Source organism: Chelonia mydas, chromosome 5 (assembly GCF_015237465.2).
Source record: "Chelonia mydas isolate rCheMyd1 chromosome 5, rCheMyd1.pri.v2, whole genome shotgun sequence".
Classification (NCBI taxonomy): Eukaryota; Metazoa; Chordata; order Testudines; family Cheloniidae; genus Chelonia; species Chelonia mydas.
In genome coordinates this window covers 39,840,780-39,856,726 of record NC_051245.2, presented here as the reverse complement: position 1 = coordinate 39,856,726, position 15,947 = coordinate 39,840,780, and the positions used below count along the sequence as shown (strand labels likewise).

At 45.6% G+C, this 15,947-nt stretch overlaps 1 protein-coding gene across 20 annotated transcripts in view; it reads right to left on the bottom strand.

Annotated features, from left to right (window-relative positions):
• Window positions 1-15,947, bottom strand: part of RNF180 (ring finger protein 180) — a 205,883-nt gene that overhangs the window by 128,054 nt on the left and 61,882 nt on the right. For 10 of the 20 annotated variants that reach the window (XM_043547114.1, XM_043547106.1, XM_043547108.1 and 7 more), the window contains one exon: window positions 1,872-2,010. In XM_043547114.1, the coding sequence (XP_043403049.1) occupies window positions 1,872-1,973 (102 nt within the window). In that variant the 5' untranslated portion in view covers window positions 1,974-2,010. Of the gene's footprint in view, window positions 1-896; window positions 1,043-1,871; window positions 2,011-5,465; window positions 5,606-8,759; window positions 8,827-9,678; window positions 9,847-15,947 lie in introns of those variants that run through there. The other 10 variants (XM_043547110.1, XM_043547115.1, XM_043547116.1 and 7 more) reach the window with 6 other exon arrangements.

The following is a 15,947-nucleotide window of genomic DNA, read 5'->3' as shown; positions in this document are numbered from 1 at the left end:
TTATCCTAGCTTCTTAACCCTTTACAGGTGAAAGGGTTTTTCCTCTGGCCAGGAGGGATTTAAAGGTGTTTACCCTTCCCTTTATATTTTATGACACCAAAAAACTCGCTGTTATGATATATTAAGGCAACAAGTTTATCGGGATTCGAAAAAAGGTTTGGACTTTTACATGAATAATAAAAATATCTACATTTACACAAGCTAGCATACAAATGTATAAGGCAGGGATCAGCAACCTTTGGCATGCGGCCCGCCAGGGTAAGCCCCCTGGCGGACTGGGCCGCTTTGTTTACCTGCCGCGTCTGCAGGTTCGGCCAATCGCGGCTCTCACTGGCCACAGTTCGCTGCTCCAGGCCAATGGTGGCTGCGGGAAATGGTGCGGGGCGAGGGATGTGCTAGCCGCTGCTTCCCACAGCCCCCCTTGGCCTGGAGCAGCAAACCGCAGGAAATGGGAGCCGCGATCAGCCGAACTTGCAGATGCGGCAGATAAACAAACTGGCCCGGCCCTCCAGGGGACTTACCCTGGCGGGCTGCGTGCAAAGAATTGCCGATCCCTGGTATAAGGCATATCAACCCTCATCATGCTACAGAACAAAGGCAATAACTAAGGTCTAGAGTCACAAAGGGAACTTATGCATTGCAACACCTAACTCCTAGTTTCCCTGCTGCCCAATACAATTCACAGTCCCAAGTTAGATGCCCAGACCCCCCATGCATTATATGGGGAGAGTTAGGAGCCTAAGGGCATGTCTACACTTGCCATTTAAAGTGGAAAAAGTCCCTTTTTGCGCAAAAACCATACGAGTGTCTATATTTGCCAGTGACTTCTTGCGGTGAAACTCAGAAGTTTCACCGCAAAAAGAAAACCACCTCCACGAGAGGTGTACAGCTCTTACCGGTGATGCATTTGTGGTGATGTGCAAGTGAAGACATGTTCTTCCTGTTTACAGAGCTTTTAGCCTCTGGAGGATATCCCACAGTGCCTAGGTGACCGTTCTGGCCAGCAGCTCTGATGCCAAGTAAAGACACATCCACCCCATCCCTGTAAATACACAAACCAGCGCTTTACACTCACCGGTTCCCTATCACTGGTGAGACTTACAGCGCAAAAACTCTGCAAGTGTAGACATACCCTTAGAAAGGGATTCTCAGAAGCCAGAAAACTGAATGGAGAGCTGCCTAAACTAGCCAAGAGTGAAATGTGGAGGAAATGGGCAGAGCTACAAAAGGTATGTCTACACTGCCTGCAGGAGCGAGCGTCCCAGCCCAGGTTGACAGATAATTGTATTGATTTCTGTAGGTCGCAAATGAGGGGTGTGTGCTGTGTTGAGGGGCTATGTGTATTTGGGGTAAGTGTGTGTGTTATTGTGCTTGGGTTGGGTTGCTGTGTCTTGCGGGGGGTGTTATGCTCTGGGAGAGTTGTGTTGATTTATGCAGGTGGCAGTTGGGTCAAGTAGTCTACCATCTGTGCAGTCTCCCTCATATTACCAATGAAACTGATGTATGCAAATTAGCTGCAGAGTAAGGGCGGTGATTAAGCTGCCTCTGACATCGCATTGGTCTAAAACTCTTGGCATGGCATAGATACATGCCTTAATGTAGCTGTACACCACACAGGAATAATTTGTTAAATCAAAATGGCTAAGAACATAAAATCTGGATGGTAACAGACAACAAAACCCAGTGATGATTCAACCTGGTGATATTCTGAACAGAAAGAGCCCTGAACCATGCTTGCTGCTGTTTTCATCGCTTCACACTGACTGTACAGACATTTTGACTGCAGAGTGACACACAGCAACATTCCTGGAATCTTTTTATATGTAGATACTAAATCAAGGACAATGGAAAAATAAAGAAACTATACTTACTTCAGATAGTTGTTTTCCATTACATTTTATGATGCAATCAGAATTTGCTATGTATTTTCTACACTTCCAGCAACGAAGCATGCCACCTTCTAGGGTATTCATTTTAACTTCTGGTTCTTCAATTGTTTATCCGTTAAAGCTATAAAGACAATAAAAATGTATAATTTTCTTAAGCACCTGTAATCTGTTCAAATTACAGAGGGCGTCAGCCTACAATTCTTAGTCACATGAGCAGTCCCTAATCACACTAGCAACAAATACTACTACTACTTTGATTTTATATAGTACCCTTCATCCAGTTTGTTAATTACTCCTGGAAGAATTCTGCGTCAAAAACATAAAAACTCTGAGCACAATATTTAAAAATTCTGCAAATTTCATTTGTCAAAATAACACCACATAATCACACCAGTTTCAATTATTTCGGTAATTTATTTCAAAATACCTGTCAGTAAGTATGTCTGTAACAATACAGACACTCACAAAAATTCCCCCAGGAGAAGAGTGTTAAAGACACCTCTACGACAGCCCAGTTCCTGTATCTTTCCCTCCTCCCTCCCCCAGAGCTCAGTCGAGGGGCCAGACACCTACAACCCCTCCCTCCCAGAATCTGGCTATGGGACTCCCCCAGCCAATACACCCAAACCCCCTACCTCCCAGAGCCCAGCCGCAGAGCTCCCCAGCCCAGACACCCACCCCCCTATCCCTCAGAGCCCAAGGATCTAGAGGAAGAAATAGACTGATGCTTGGTCCCAGGCTTGTGTGGGGTTTCCTGTATGCCACTGTCTCCTTCCCTCAGGGCATGTGGGGAACTGCAGCTGCCTTTGGCTCCTTCCCCCTCCCCCTGGCAGTGTCTTCTATATGCGAGCTGGGCTCTGCTGGGTCCAGAGGCCCTGAGTGGGGGCCAGCAGCACTGCAGCCCATTTCTGTGAGGGAAAGGAAATTCAGCATGCACATTAATTTCTGCAAGATTCTGCATTGTGCAGTATTGCAGATTTCCCCCAGGAGTAAACAGTTATATAGCACCATATATCTGCACGGTTTTTTAGAATACCAAAAAGACAAGGTCCCTTCCCTAATGAGTTTACTATCTAAAGCTCTGATCCTGCAAGTTACTCTATGTGAGAGGATCCCTACCACTACAGTCAACAGGGACATCACTCCGGCCCAAGGGTCAGCCCACTTGCAAGACAGAGACTTAAATTAAGACACCACCAAACAGAAAGAGATGACAGTTGATATTCGGTCTTTGCTCACCACTGTAGTCCATAATTTTCTTTGGTCTTCCCTAAGACTCTTCCCCGAAGACTCTTCCCCATCCCAATTTCTCTTTCAATCTTTCTGTCAGGGACCTTATAAAACTCTCCCTTTCCCCTGTCCTCCCAGAAATCCACCTCCTGTTCCAGTCCCCTGCTTTTTCTGATTTCCTTGGGCCAGCTACTTGAAAATTAAACCTAAAATTTATGTTTAGGGGTCCCTTGGATCATGGCGCTCTGGCCATCCCTACTCTAAGCACTGAAAGATTACATTGCAATTAAAATCGGCATTTAAAATTATTGGCAAAAGATCACAGAAGGATTCTGTGTGTTCCTGCAAGATCAATTTGCAATGGAGTCAACAATTTCACGCTTATTTCTATTGACTTTTCACTAATACAAACTTGGAGATATCTAAGAAATTGTTTGAACAGCCTATTGCCTTCCTTTGCATTTCTCTCTAACAAGCAATAGCCTAGGCTGCATGTCATCTATCTGCTTGGTTTCTGAAGAAAGATCATCTGATTAAAGGAAAAGCGATGAAATGATCCACATATTTATGACAAAAACTGAGCACTTGTTTCAGCAGAAAGTACTTGCTCTTCATTTTGCTTTTTCCTCCACAGTAAACTAGGCTTCTGCTCTCTTACCAAAGCTTTAGTTACAACAATATTCTGTTTACTTAAATGGTAACTATGATTATAACATACAACCAGACTATTAAAAAAACAACCCATGCTCAGACACTGAAATAAGACAGATCGCTTAAGTGCTTTTCATATTTTTCTGCAGCTTTCAATTCACAGGTAAAGTATGAACTTATGTTAAAACTCCAATATTATTTTATTTCTAGACAAACTAATAGACTAGTATTAGTAGTAAGTAGGAGCTTCAGATCAATATTAGTTGAATGAAAGATCATGGTAGATGCATTTAAGCAAAAAGAGAATATTCACATTCAAGACCTTGTCTTGCACGTGGCAAGAATTTGAAAAATGCAAATGCTTTGAACCACACAGAACATCCCTGTATCTTGAGTTTTGCTTACACAGTTACAGTCAACGCAGTTATTTTAGTAGCCCATCAGCATATGACATATTTGAAAACAGCAGTCAAAGGGTATACAAATGTTAAATGTCTCTCTCAAGAAAGTATTCAATTCAAACTCAGGTCTTGAAATGTAATGAGTAATACCACTCAGGGAGTGCTGCTGCAAATATAATTTTGAACACACCTTAAATGCATTGTGAAAATGTAATTCCAAAGTATGCATTACAAAATTAGCTTTCATCTATTTGACTGATGATAGTCTTTCTTGTCTATTTTTGTAGGGAGCCAGGGTGGCTTCCCTCCGAACCAGAGGGTAAAGAGCCACCCTCTCAGCCTGAGTGGGCGGGGCCAGACCAAGCTTACGCCAAACCCCGGAAGGGGAGGGGTGGGACAGGAAGTACAAAGGGTGGGGCCCTTTGCCCAGTGAGGAGAGCACCAGGGAGGGAGACAGACACAGGCTGCTCCCTTGCGATCCTGCTGCCGACCCAAGGGAGGCCCGGGGCCAGGAGGAACCTGACCGGGAGGAAGGCATGTGGCGACCAGGACTGCCAGCCGCTGAGTACCTGGAGGGGCCCGGCTGTAGCCCAGGCCAGCGTGAGTCTGACACAGAGGGGGAGCTGGAGCTGCCAGCAGCGGAATACCCAGACGAGCTGGAGGGACCGGAGAGACCCGCTCGAGAGACCGGGTAGGAAGTAGCCCAGGGGCAGAACTGCACTGTGGGGTGGGTGTGTTTGGTCAGCGGGCGCGGATGGCCCTCCCGCTGACCAAGCAGTGGGACCTTCACATCACGCCACTGTCAGGGCCCTGGGCTGGAACGCAGTGGAGTTGGGTGGGCCTGCTTTCCCCTTCCCCGGCCAGCCTGAGGGGTGCGCCGTAGACTCGTGCTGGAGCTCTCCTGCCTGAGGGGCGCGCCGCAGACTCGTGCTGGCACACCTTTCCCGCTAATTCCCCAGCGCCCGAAACGTATGACTAAGGCCCGCCAGTGGGACCATAGCTCTCCATCGCTCCCTAGGGGCTTGGAGGACTGACTGAAACCTGTCACAATTTTATAATACAGATTTATAATTATGTATTTAGTCCAACAATGCACCAGTGAGGATCTCAAGAGTACAACAAATCTATAAGGACTACAAGGGGTATTTCTTTGTATACAGTTTTGAGTTTCTTTGACTAGGTCAAATTTGTATTTCAGAAGTTTCCAAAAAGCTCTAGTCCTTGACATTTACCTGTATTCATACAAGGCCTGTTTATCTATATATTACATTATGCACCATTTCATTTTTCATACCATTAAAAGAATCCATCGTATTATAAAAACATCTGGCAGGCACTCAATCATTTATTTTGCTAAATAGATGATCACTTGTTTTGTTGCTTCACAATATGAGCATTTTCAAAACAATTTTTTCTTATCTGCCTCATGTCCACCTGCAAAGACATTTTAGTTAATTTTATGCATTCATAATAAGTATTTTACAGTAACTGTCTCATTTCTTTCTACTTTTTCTGTCTGACAATGCCTTTAGTGTACAGCTATGTCAAACCATAGTTTAAAAAATGGAAATAAATAACTTGGAGGAACAAATTACAGCAGTTTGCAGTATCATTTTGCCCTAGCAGTTGTTTTTAATGAGAACATTCCTGAAGGTCTATTAAAGTTCTGCACACCTGTGCTTTTCTTCAGCTCTCACTATGGAGGAAACAGACAACCTATAGCCCAATTTGTTGCAAATAAAGATCTGTGTAACAAAAGGTTTTTTTTAAAGTAAATGCCTGCATATAATCTTCCATAATGACCTCTTCTTCATTAGTGCTAGACTTGGCACAAATGTCTGTGGGGTTTGTATTTTGCAGAAGCAAAATACGAATTCTTACAGAAGTGGATAATAAGGGGAAAAACAGGTAGAGTCTTAACAATAGATTACTTTGTTCTTTTGCAGTGAGTCTATACTAAAATGAGTAGTGTTTAGGCTGACTGCTTCTTTGTTAAGTACTTCCACAGCAGTTTTAATTGTATAGTGCTGTACTACAATAGCTGACTAAAATTAATAACAGGATGGAGAACTTCACATTTAAATCATTGTCTCATATGTTCAGAAACCTTTAGCTGAAGAGCACTGTAAATTTAAAAGGCTAATCATAGCCAGAATATGAGTGGAACCTGAAGTTCAAGCCACCCCTATATGCAGAGAGGTTAGTAGTGAGGTACCCCAAGAATCAGTGTTCGCACTATTGTTCAGTGTAGGTTTCAGAGTAACAGCCGTGTTAGTCTGTATTCGCAAAAAAAAAGGAGTACTTGTGGCACCTTAGAGACTAACCAATTTATTTGAGCATAAGCTTTCGTGAGCAACAGCTCACTTCATCGGATGCATACTGTGGAAAATGTAGAAGATTTTTATACACACAAAGCATGAAAAAATACCTCCCCCCACCCCACTCTCCTGCTGGTAATAGCTTATCTAAAGTGACCACTCTCCTTATAATGTGTATGATAATCAAGGTGGGCCATTTCCAGCACAAATCCAGGGTTTAAGAAGAACGTCGGGGGGGGGGGGGGGGGGGGGGGAGGGTAGGAAAAAACAAGGGGAAATAGGTTACCTTGCATAATGACTTAGCCACTCCCAGTCTCTATTCAAGCCTAAGTTAATTGTATCCAATTTGCAAATGAATTCCAATTCAACAGTCTCTCGCTGGAGTCTGGTTTTGAAGTTTTTTTGTTGTAATATCGCAACTTTCATGTCTGTAATTGCGTGACCAGAGAGATTGAAGTGTTCTCCGACTGGTTTATGAATGTTATAATTCTTGACGTCTGATTTGTGTCCATTTATTCTTTTACGTAGAGACTGTCCAGTTTGACCAATGTACATGGCAGAGGGGCACTGCTGGCACATGATGGCATATATCACATTGGTGGATGCGCAGGTGAACGAGCCTCTGATAGTGTGGCTGATGTTATTAGGCCCTGTGATGGTGTCCCCTGAATAGATATGTGGGCACAGTTGGCAACGGGCTTTGTTGCAAGGATAGGTTCCTGGGTTAGTGGTTCTGTTGTGTGGTTGCTGGTGAGTATTTGGTTCAGGTTGGGGGGCTGTCTGTAGGCAAGGACTGGCCTGTCTCCCAAGATTTGTGAGAGTGTTGGGTCATCTTTCAGGATAGGTTGTAGATCCTTAATAATGCATTGGAGGGGTTTTAGTTGGGGGCTGAAGGTGATGGCTAGTGGCATTCTGTTATTTTCTTTGTTAGGCCTGTCCTGTAGTAGGTGACTTCTGGGAACTCTTCTGGCTCTATCAATCTGTTTCTTCACTTCCGCAGGTGGGTATCGTAGTTGTAAGAATGCTTGATAGAGATCCTGTAGGTGTTTGTCTCTGTCTGAGGGGTTGGAGCAAATGCGGTTGTATCGTAGAGCTTGGCTGTAGACAATGGATCGTGTGGTGTGGTCAGGGTGAAAGCTGGAGGCATGTAGGTAGGAATAGCGGTCAGTAGGTTTCCGGTATAGGGTGGTGTTTATGTGACCATCGTTTATTAGCACTGTAGTGTCCAGGAAGAGGATCTCTTGTGTGGACTGGACCAGGCTGAGGTTGATGGTGGGATGGAAATTGTTGAAATCATGGTGGAATTCCTCAAGGGCTTCTTTTCCATGGGTCCAGATGATGAAGATGTCATCAATATAGCGCAAGCAGAGTAGGGGCGTTAGGGGACGAGAGCTGAGGAAGCGTTGTTCTAAGTCAGCCATAAAAATGTTGGCATACTGTGGGGCCATGCGGGTACCCATAGCAGTGCCACTGATTATGGTATACATTGTCCCCTGGATTTGTGCTGGAAATGGCCCACCTTGATTATCATACACATTGTAAGGAGAGTGAGCACTTTAGATAAGCTATTACCAGCAGGAGAGTGGGGTGGGGGGAGGTATTTTTTCATGCTTTGTGTGTATAAAAATCTTCTACACTTTCCACAGTATGCATCCGATGAAGTGAGCTGTAGCTCACGAAAGCTTATGCTCAAATAAATTGGTTAGTCTCTAAGGTGCCACAAGTACTCCTTTTCTTTTTGTTCAATGTAGGTAACTAGCAACCTAGAAGGTGGAGTGAATAGCAAGGAGACAACATTTGCCAGTAACGTTTTTTAGGTTAGTCAAGACTTGTAATGACCATGAGGACCTTCAGAAGGACCAGAGAAGACTAGGTAACTGGGCAATACAATGGAAGATAAAATTCAACATAGACAAGTGCAAAATAATTCAAATTGGAAAGCATAATTTAACAACTAATATACACCAGAGTGCATTCTGAATTAGTTTAATTTCTCTTAAACGAGATGTAAGCATTGTGGACAGCTCAGTGAAGACATCTCTGAAAATATTATAATACTGTTACATAGGTGGAATGGAGAAATCCACAGCCTCCTCTCCCCAAACACTGATCAGCTCCAGTAGCTCAGCATTGCTCCAAGGAGGGGATCCTTTGCTCCCTGGAGCAGGCATTGTCACCTGGCCAGATAAGTGAGCACTAGCCAAGACAACAGGAAGGGGAGTTTCAAAGTTTCTGGGGCTTTACAAGGGGAGGGGCGGATGTCTGTTTACCTGGTGCAGAGCAGCTACCCAGAGTGGTCACCTAGGCACTGTGGGATATCCTGCAGAGGCTAAAAGCTGTGTAAACAGGAAGAATGTGTTTTCACTTGCACATCACCGCAAAAGCATCACCAGTAAGAGCTGCACACCTCTCATGGAGGTGGTTTTCTTTTTGTGGTGAAACTTCTGAGTTTCACTGCAAAAAGTCATTGGCAAGTGTAGATGCTCCCACAGTTTTTGTGCAAAAGAGGGACTTTCTCCGCTTTAAATGGCAAATGTAGACCTGTCCTTAAGCACAGCAGTGGTGCAGCTGTAGCACTAGACAAGCCCCAACTCACTGGTCTTTACCACCCTTCTTCGAGGCAGCAGGAAGGCACAAAACATTTGAATTGCATTTGGTCAGAAGGGAACCCGAAATCCATAGAGCTCGCCAAGCCTGTGGATACCAGCAGCGCCGGCGAGGGATCCCGGGGGTCGCTCACGCTGGCCTCGGACCCACTGACAGCTGAGCTATTTCTTCATTGCCCAAAGCGGTGAGATCACGAACGCCAACCAGCTCCCTGAGGCACAGCCCCGGTGGTAGGGTGACCAGACCCGAGGGGGGCGGGGGGGTAAGGGGAGAGGAGCCACAGGCGGGTTTTCCCTCCCCAACCACACAAGCAACCTGTGGCTCGTCTCCCTGTGGGCGGCGACCCAGCAGCAGCGGCCTCGGCAAACTCCCGCCGGTTTGGCTGCCAAACCCGCCCCGCCCCACGGAGCGCTGCACCCAGAAACGGACCCAACGCACGTCCCCCCCAGGAGGGGCCCGCCCCCAGCCCCACTCGGAGGCCGGGCCTGCCCCGCAGGGCTGCGGGCGGCTCTGTCCCGGCTGGCGCGGCCTCCCCGGCTCGGGGGCAGCCGGCCAGGCGGAGCTAGCAGAGCCCCCGCTTACCGCTCGCGGCTCGCCGGGCGGGGGTGTCCGTCGGTCCGGCCGCTCGAGCAGGCGCGGGGCCGAGTACTGGCGGAGATCCCGGGTGGGCGCAACAGCTGCCGACGGGAAGAGACGGGAGACAAACAGCAACGAAAAGCGCTCCGTGCCGGTCGGAGTCCTGGCCGGGGGGAGGGCGAGCGCTGCTCGTCGGGGAGCTCCCCAACCCACGCGGGATGTGGGCCAGGCCGGGGCTGGGGCAGAGGCTGCTGCCCTTTCTCCTGCCGCTGCTGCACCGGGGAGTGCGGGGGCTGGAAGACGGGGTGGGGGCTCCAGTGTGTGACACCCCCCCCCTCACGCCTCGTGGGGTGAGGGGGAGACAACAGGGCAGCGCAAGATGCCCCTTCACTCAGCTGGACTGGGCATAGGTTTTAGGGCTGGGGTCTAGATCCTTTTCCTGGGGTCAGCTGCACGTTTAACGGCCATTTGGATGGAGGAGCAGATGAAGGCACTCTAATGTTGGTGTCCCGGAGCCCCTGTCAGGGACCAGACCCCATTGGGCTAGGTGCTGTACAAACACACAGTCCCTACACATCTTACAGACTATACCACAGGAGACAACAGATGGCTAGACGCAGACGGGTGTACAAGAAAACAAAGACATTATCAGTGACAGGCAGGAATCACAGCACAACAGCAGTCTAACCGTCAGTCAAGTTTTTTGTAGGAATCATCCCATATAAACATCCCCTATTAGAAACTGGCTCTGAGCTGTGTTGCCAATCATGAGGCAGGCTCCAAAAAAAATCATGATTGGCATAAAACACATGAGATTTGTAATAGTAATAACTTTTAGGTTCATTTTATTTACCTTCAAGTTTTTGAGCCATCAGGGTGCACCAGAGTCATGTTTTCAAGCTTTTCTTCAAAACCACTAGAGCTAAATACTTTTTTAATGAAAGCAGAGTCTCATGTAAGCACAGGATTCCAGGAGCTGGGGTTTTAAGTATAACACCAAATATCTCAATAATTCACAACAAACATACAGCAAAAATACTGCTGTTTCAATGGGACATTTGAACTTTCCCATCAGGCTTTTTAAACAAATCTTCCTCATTCAGCTTGTCCAAATCTCACATCCATTTAGAGCATAACATAAGAATGGCTCTACTGGTCAGATCAATGGTTCAGCTACCCCAGTATCCTGTCTTCTCATAGTATCCAATGCCAGATGCTTCAGAGGGAATGAACAGAACAGGACAATTAGCAAGTGATCCTAAACCTGTGACTGCCACAAAGCAGGACTGGATGACAGGAGATGGGACACCCAGACAATAGGGTTACATCCCTGACCATCTTGGCTAGTAGCCATTGATGGCCCTATCCTCATTAACTTATCTAATTCTTTTGAACCCAGTTATACTTTTGGCCTTCACAGCATGCCCTGGCAATACATTCCACAGGTTGACTGTGCAGTGTGTAAAGAAGTACTTCCTTATGTTCGATTTAAACCTGCTGCCTAATAATTTCATTGGGTGACCTTTGGTTTTCATGTTAACTGATAAATAACATTTCAATATTCACTTTCTCCAAATCATTCATGATTTTATAGACCTCTATGCCACCCGCAGTCGAGTCATCTCTTTTCTAAACTGAACAGTCCCAGTCTTTTTAATTTCTCCTTGTATGAAAGCTGTTCCATACCCCTAATCATTTCTGTCTGCCCTTTTACACTTGACTTGCCAGAGTTTATGCTCCTTTCTGTTTTCCTCAGTAGGATTTGACTTCCAATCATGGGCGGTGGGTATAATAGGCCAGGGGAGACTCTGCCTCCCCAGCACTGCAGCGGCCGCCTGACTCCTGGTTGCAGGGTTTGGCAGGGGAAGTTTTTGTTTTATTATGCCCCAGGCAGGTTCTGGGGTGGCTGAGGAGGCGGTATGTGCTATTCAGGACACCTCGGGGCAGGGCAGCTCAGGCCTCTGGCCAGCCTCAGGCTCCTCCAGGTTGGAGGGGTATGAGCAGTAGGGGTGGAGCTGGGGGCTAGCCTCCCCAAAGTGGGGCTTCACCCGCTGCCCATGCTTCCAATTTTTAAAATGTCATTTTGTTTCTAACCACCTCTTTTACTCTGTTTAACCATAGTGGCATTTTTTGGTCCTCTTACTGTTTTTTTTAATTTGGGATATATATAGTTTGAACCTCTATTATGTTTTTACAAAGTTCCATGCAGCTTAGAGGCATTTCACTCTTGTAACTCTTCCTTTTTAATTTCTGTTTAACTAGCCTCATTTTTGTGTAGTTCCCCCTTTTGAAATTAAATACAACTGTGGTAGGTTTCTTTGGCATTTCCCCCCCTAAAAGGATGTTACATTTAATTTCATTATGATCTCTATTACCAAGCACTTCAACTACATTTGCCTCTTGGACCAGATCCTGTGGGGGCACTTAGGACTAAATCAAGAATTGCCTCTCCCCTGGTGGGTTCCTGGACTAGCTGCTCCAAAAATCAGTCAATAACAGTGTCCAGAAATTTTCTCTCTGCCTCTCATCCTCATGTTCATGTTCCCATTCAATATGAGATAGTTGAAATCCCCCATTATTACTGAATTTTCTATTTTTGTAGTCTCTCTAAGCTCCCTGGGCATTTCACAATCACTGTCACCATCCTGGCAAAGTGATCGGTAGTATATTCCTAGTGCCTGTATTTCTTTCCTTGGTCTACATCAACTCAATGTATACCAAATTTGCCTTTATCTTGCACCCAAACTTGCTGTTAGGATATAGATATTCAGGCCTGTCTGTAAAGGCCTATACTCTAAGAATTTAGGTGTATTCTTATCACTTGGCTAGTTATAGAGGTATAAAAAGAAAGAATAAAAATCACGGTCTGCCGCTGTAAGAGCCTTCTCTTACTGTTTCAGAGTAGCAGCCGTGTTAGTCTGTATTCGCAAAAAGAAAAGGAGTACTTGTGACACCTTAGAGATTAGGCTCAAATAAATTTGTTAAGCTTTTGTGAGCTACAGCTCACTTCATCGGATGCATCACACAGCTGTCTTTACCTTTCAGAGTAGCAGCAGCGTTAGTCTGTATTCGCAAAAAGAAAAAGTAGTACTTGTGGCATCTTAGAGACTAACCAATTTATTTAAGCATAAGCATGAGCTTTCGTGAGCTACAGCTTATGCTCAAATAAATTGGTTAGTCTCTAAGGTGCCACAAGTACTCCTTTTTCTTTTTGTCTTTACCTTGAGACTGTTCAAAGAGGCAGTAAAACATTTGTGTCCATGGATACCCATGGATCTTTTACTCCAAAAGTTCCAGTGGAATACAGCAGACCTCCATCATACTTTGTCCAAAATAACCAAAAACATTTCACATAAGTATCCAAAAGTACTTTCCATTAAAACGTCAGAAAAACACAAGTGTGGAAAGGCAGGGGGAGAGGTGGAGAGAAACCAATTAAGCCTGTCAGGTCAGTTTAAAGTATAGGTTACCAGCAGCAAATTAAGTAAACCGAGAAAAAGAAGAAGGAAAAGAAGAAAAGGACATAGCTAGCTCTGAGCCAAGAGTAGGTTCCCTGGGTTGAAACAGTTGGGAACCCGTATCCCCAGGTTCTCATTCTGGCTCTGGGAGAAGAGTGAGGGTTGTTATCTGCTCCTGCAAACCCTGCTATTTTGCACTTTGAAACTTTTTTTCTTCCCTTCCCCTTCTTTCTCTCCACTCCCTCAGGACCAAGTCCCAGCTCCAGTCTCTAAAGGTAGTCTGTTAACTCTGCTTTTGACTTTAAACCCTATTGTGCCAAATCATTTTTAACTACCCCTAACTAATTTACAACCCTTCAGCAGCCCTTGCTGAAGCAGCACCAAACTTGAAAGATTACTGGCAGCTTCCCATAATGCTGTCCTTACTTCAAACCTCTCACAAGCAGACTGAAGGGCCTCCTTTCCCTGGAAGGCATTCAGTCCCAATGGGCAGGGACCTTCTTCCACTACCCATATACCAAAGGAGGGTGGGCTCCTCAGCCACCCCCCATCCCTCTGGGTCCCCTAACACTTCCTCCATTTCCTTTTTAATCTCAACCCAGATTGACCCCTGCACCTGGTATGGGCCCTGGTTCTTCCTTATCCGTTTATCCAAAAAATCCTTTACCCTGGCTTGCCAGAACCTGCAACTACCATCACGAGAGTTAGCTATACCCCCTCAAAGCAGCTGCACGGACTGGTGGGGAGGGGGACTTACAGGCTGCCACTCACCTAACCGATGCGATGCATCCAAGTCACTGGCACCAAGATGTTAGGGGGCTTATTCCTTCATCCACTTACTTCCCTGGTCCTTCTCACATGAACAGAGAGCAACAATACCCGAAGTCCAAAGGTGCAAACAATTCGATGTTTATTGGGGTGAACTTCCAGCAAGCATGATTCCAGTTTCCTTCCTTAGTGTCCCCCTTCCCAGCTCTGACACCATAGAGCTCCACCTGTGTCCCTGTTCCCATTCCTGCCCTTAGCTAAACATGATTCCAATTTCCCCAGCCCCATTCCCTGTTCCCATTTTCCCCTTTAGCAAAACATGATTCCAATTTCCGCATTCCCTGTTCCCATTTCCCCCCCCCCACACACACTCACTTCCTGACTGACTGCAGACTATATAGTAAAACTTGAGTTCTGCTTAGCTATACCTTAACCAATCATTTTCCTGAAATTTTAACTAACCAATCCTAACATATTGTAACATGATTTATGTAACCAATTATATCCCACCATCTTAATTAGTTTACACCCAGCAAAATTAATTATACAGCAGACAGAAACAATTACAGAACCAGACAGAGATTATACAGACAATAGGGAAATGGGAACTACAGTGATAGAACAAACACAGAAATGAGGATTTCACATCCCAGCTATTGATAAGTGAGTTCTTGCCAGACAGGATGCTATCAAACTAAGTTTCCTTTTACATCTTCTAGGCATTTCCCTTTCTCTGGAGGCGATAGGCATTACCAGGACAGGATTGTATTCCTAACAGCCCAATAGCACCTTATTTGAATGTGACTAGCTTGGAATGTGAGGATGTGACCAGTCCCTTCCCAGTTTATGGCTACCTCTGCTGCTTAGCCAAAGGCCTTAGCCTAAGAACAGGGCCTCAGACTGTCACAGTAAGAGAAGGCTCTTACACCAGCAGATCATGATTTTGATTCTTTTATACCTCTATAACTAGCCAAGTGATGATAATACACCTAAATTCTTAGAGTATAGGCCTTTACAGACAGGCCTGAATATCTATATCCTAACAGCTGTTATCATCTATTGTTCAAAAAATATTTATAGCTTAAATCCTAAATCATGAACCTGAGTTTATAGAAGTCCTTATTCCATCCCTGTCTCAATTATTTTAATCTCCCTGAGTTTGCATTCATCCTGGACTATACATTCAGTGTCTGTACAGATATTTTGCAAGCTACTTCTATTTTTTTGTCTTTGTTGCCGGCACCCAGTGCCGAGAGGCTAAACAACAGCTGAAGTTGGTTCGCTACCCCGTGTGCTACACCCAATAATCACAACGGGGTGGAGAAGCAGAAAAGTTTATTTGCAGCTGCAAAAAGGTACAGGGAGAATAAAATCTCAAATCCTGCACACAGAGCAGGAAGTTACACAGGCTTTTATACATCCTTTTTCCCAGCATACTTATCCAATAGCAAGCTGCCCTAAGTATCCATATAGCCAGCCAATCCAGTTCCCAGCTAGTGCCCTTGTGCTCTGTATCATTTCTTAAACCATACATAAAGCTGCTTTATTCAGCATTGTTCTTCCATATCTGCCCTGTTTGGCCTTGCTTAGTTTCAGGCAGTCTGACTCTGCAGCGTATTGTTGCAGATTCTCAGCATAACTGCTGTGTGCGCCTCCAGGCGGGGGGGCCAAGGACACTTGGGCCTAGTACGCAGAGCTGCTGCGAGTGCCTCCAGGCGGGAGGGGGGGCCAAGGACACTTGGGCCTAGTGCGAGGGGGCTTCATCGACACTCGTGGTCTTCCATCCCCTCGAGTTACCTAGTGGCCATGCCCCAGTGTCCCCAACATCTTTAAAAACTTCTTAACGATCAAACATGGCATCTTTTTACAGTGCTATAAGGTAAAGTCACTTCCCATACAGGGGTTTATGTAAAAAAATCCTCTTTTAAAGATGAAGTCATCCGTTTCGCATTTTAGGACAGAGTGGTCTGCTGGTAAATATTTAAATATATAGTTACCTGTCATTTTTCCCTGATGCAAGGAAGGGTAGGTAGACTAGGACCTGAGGCT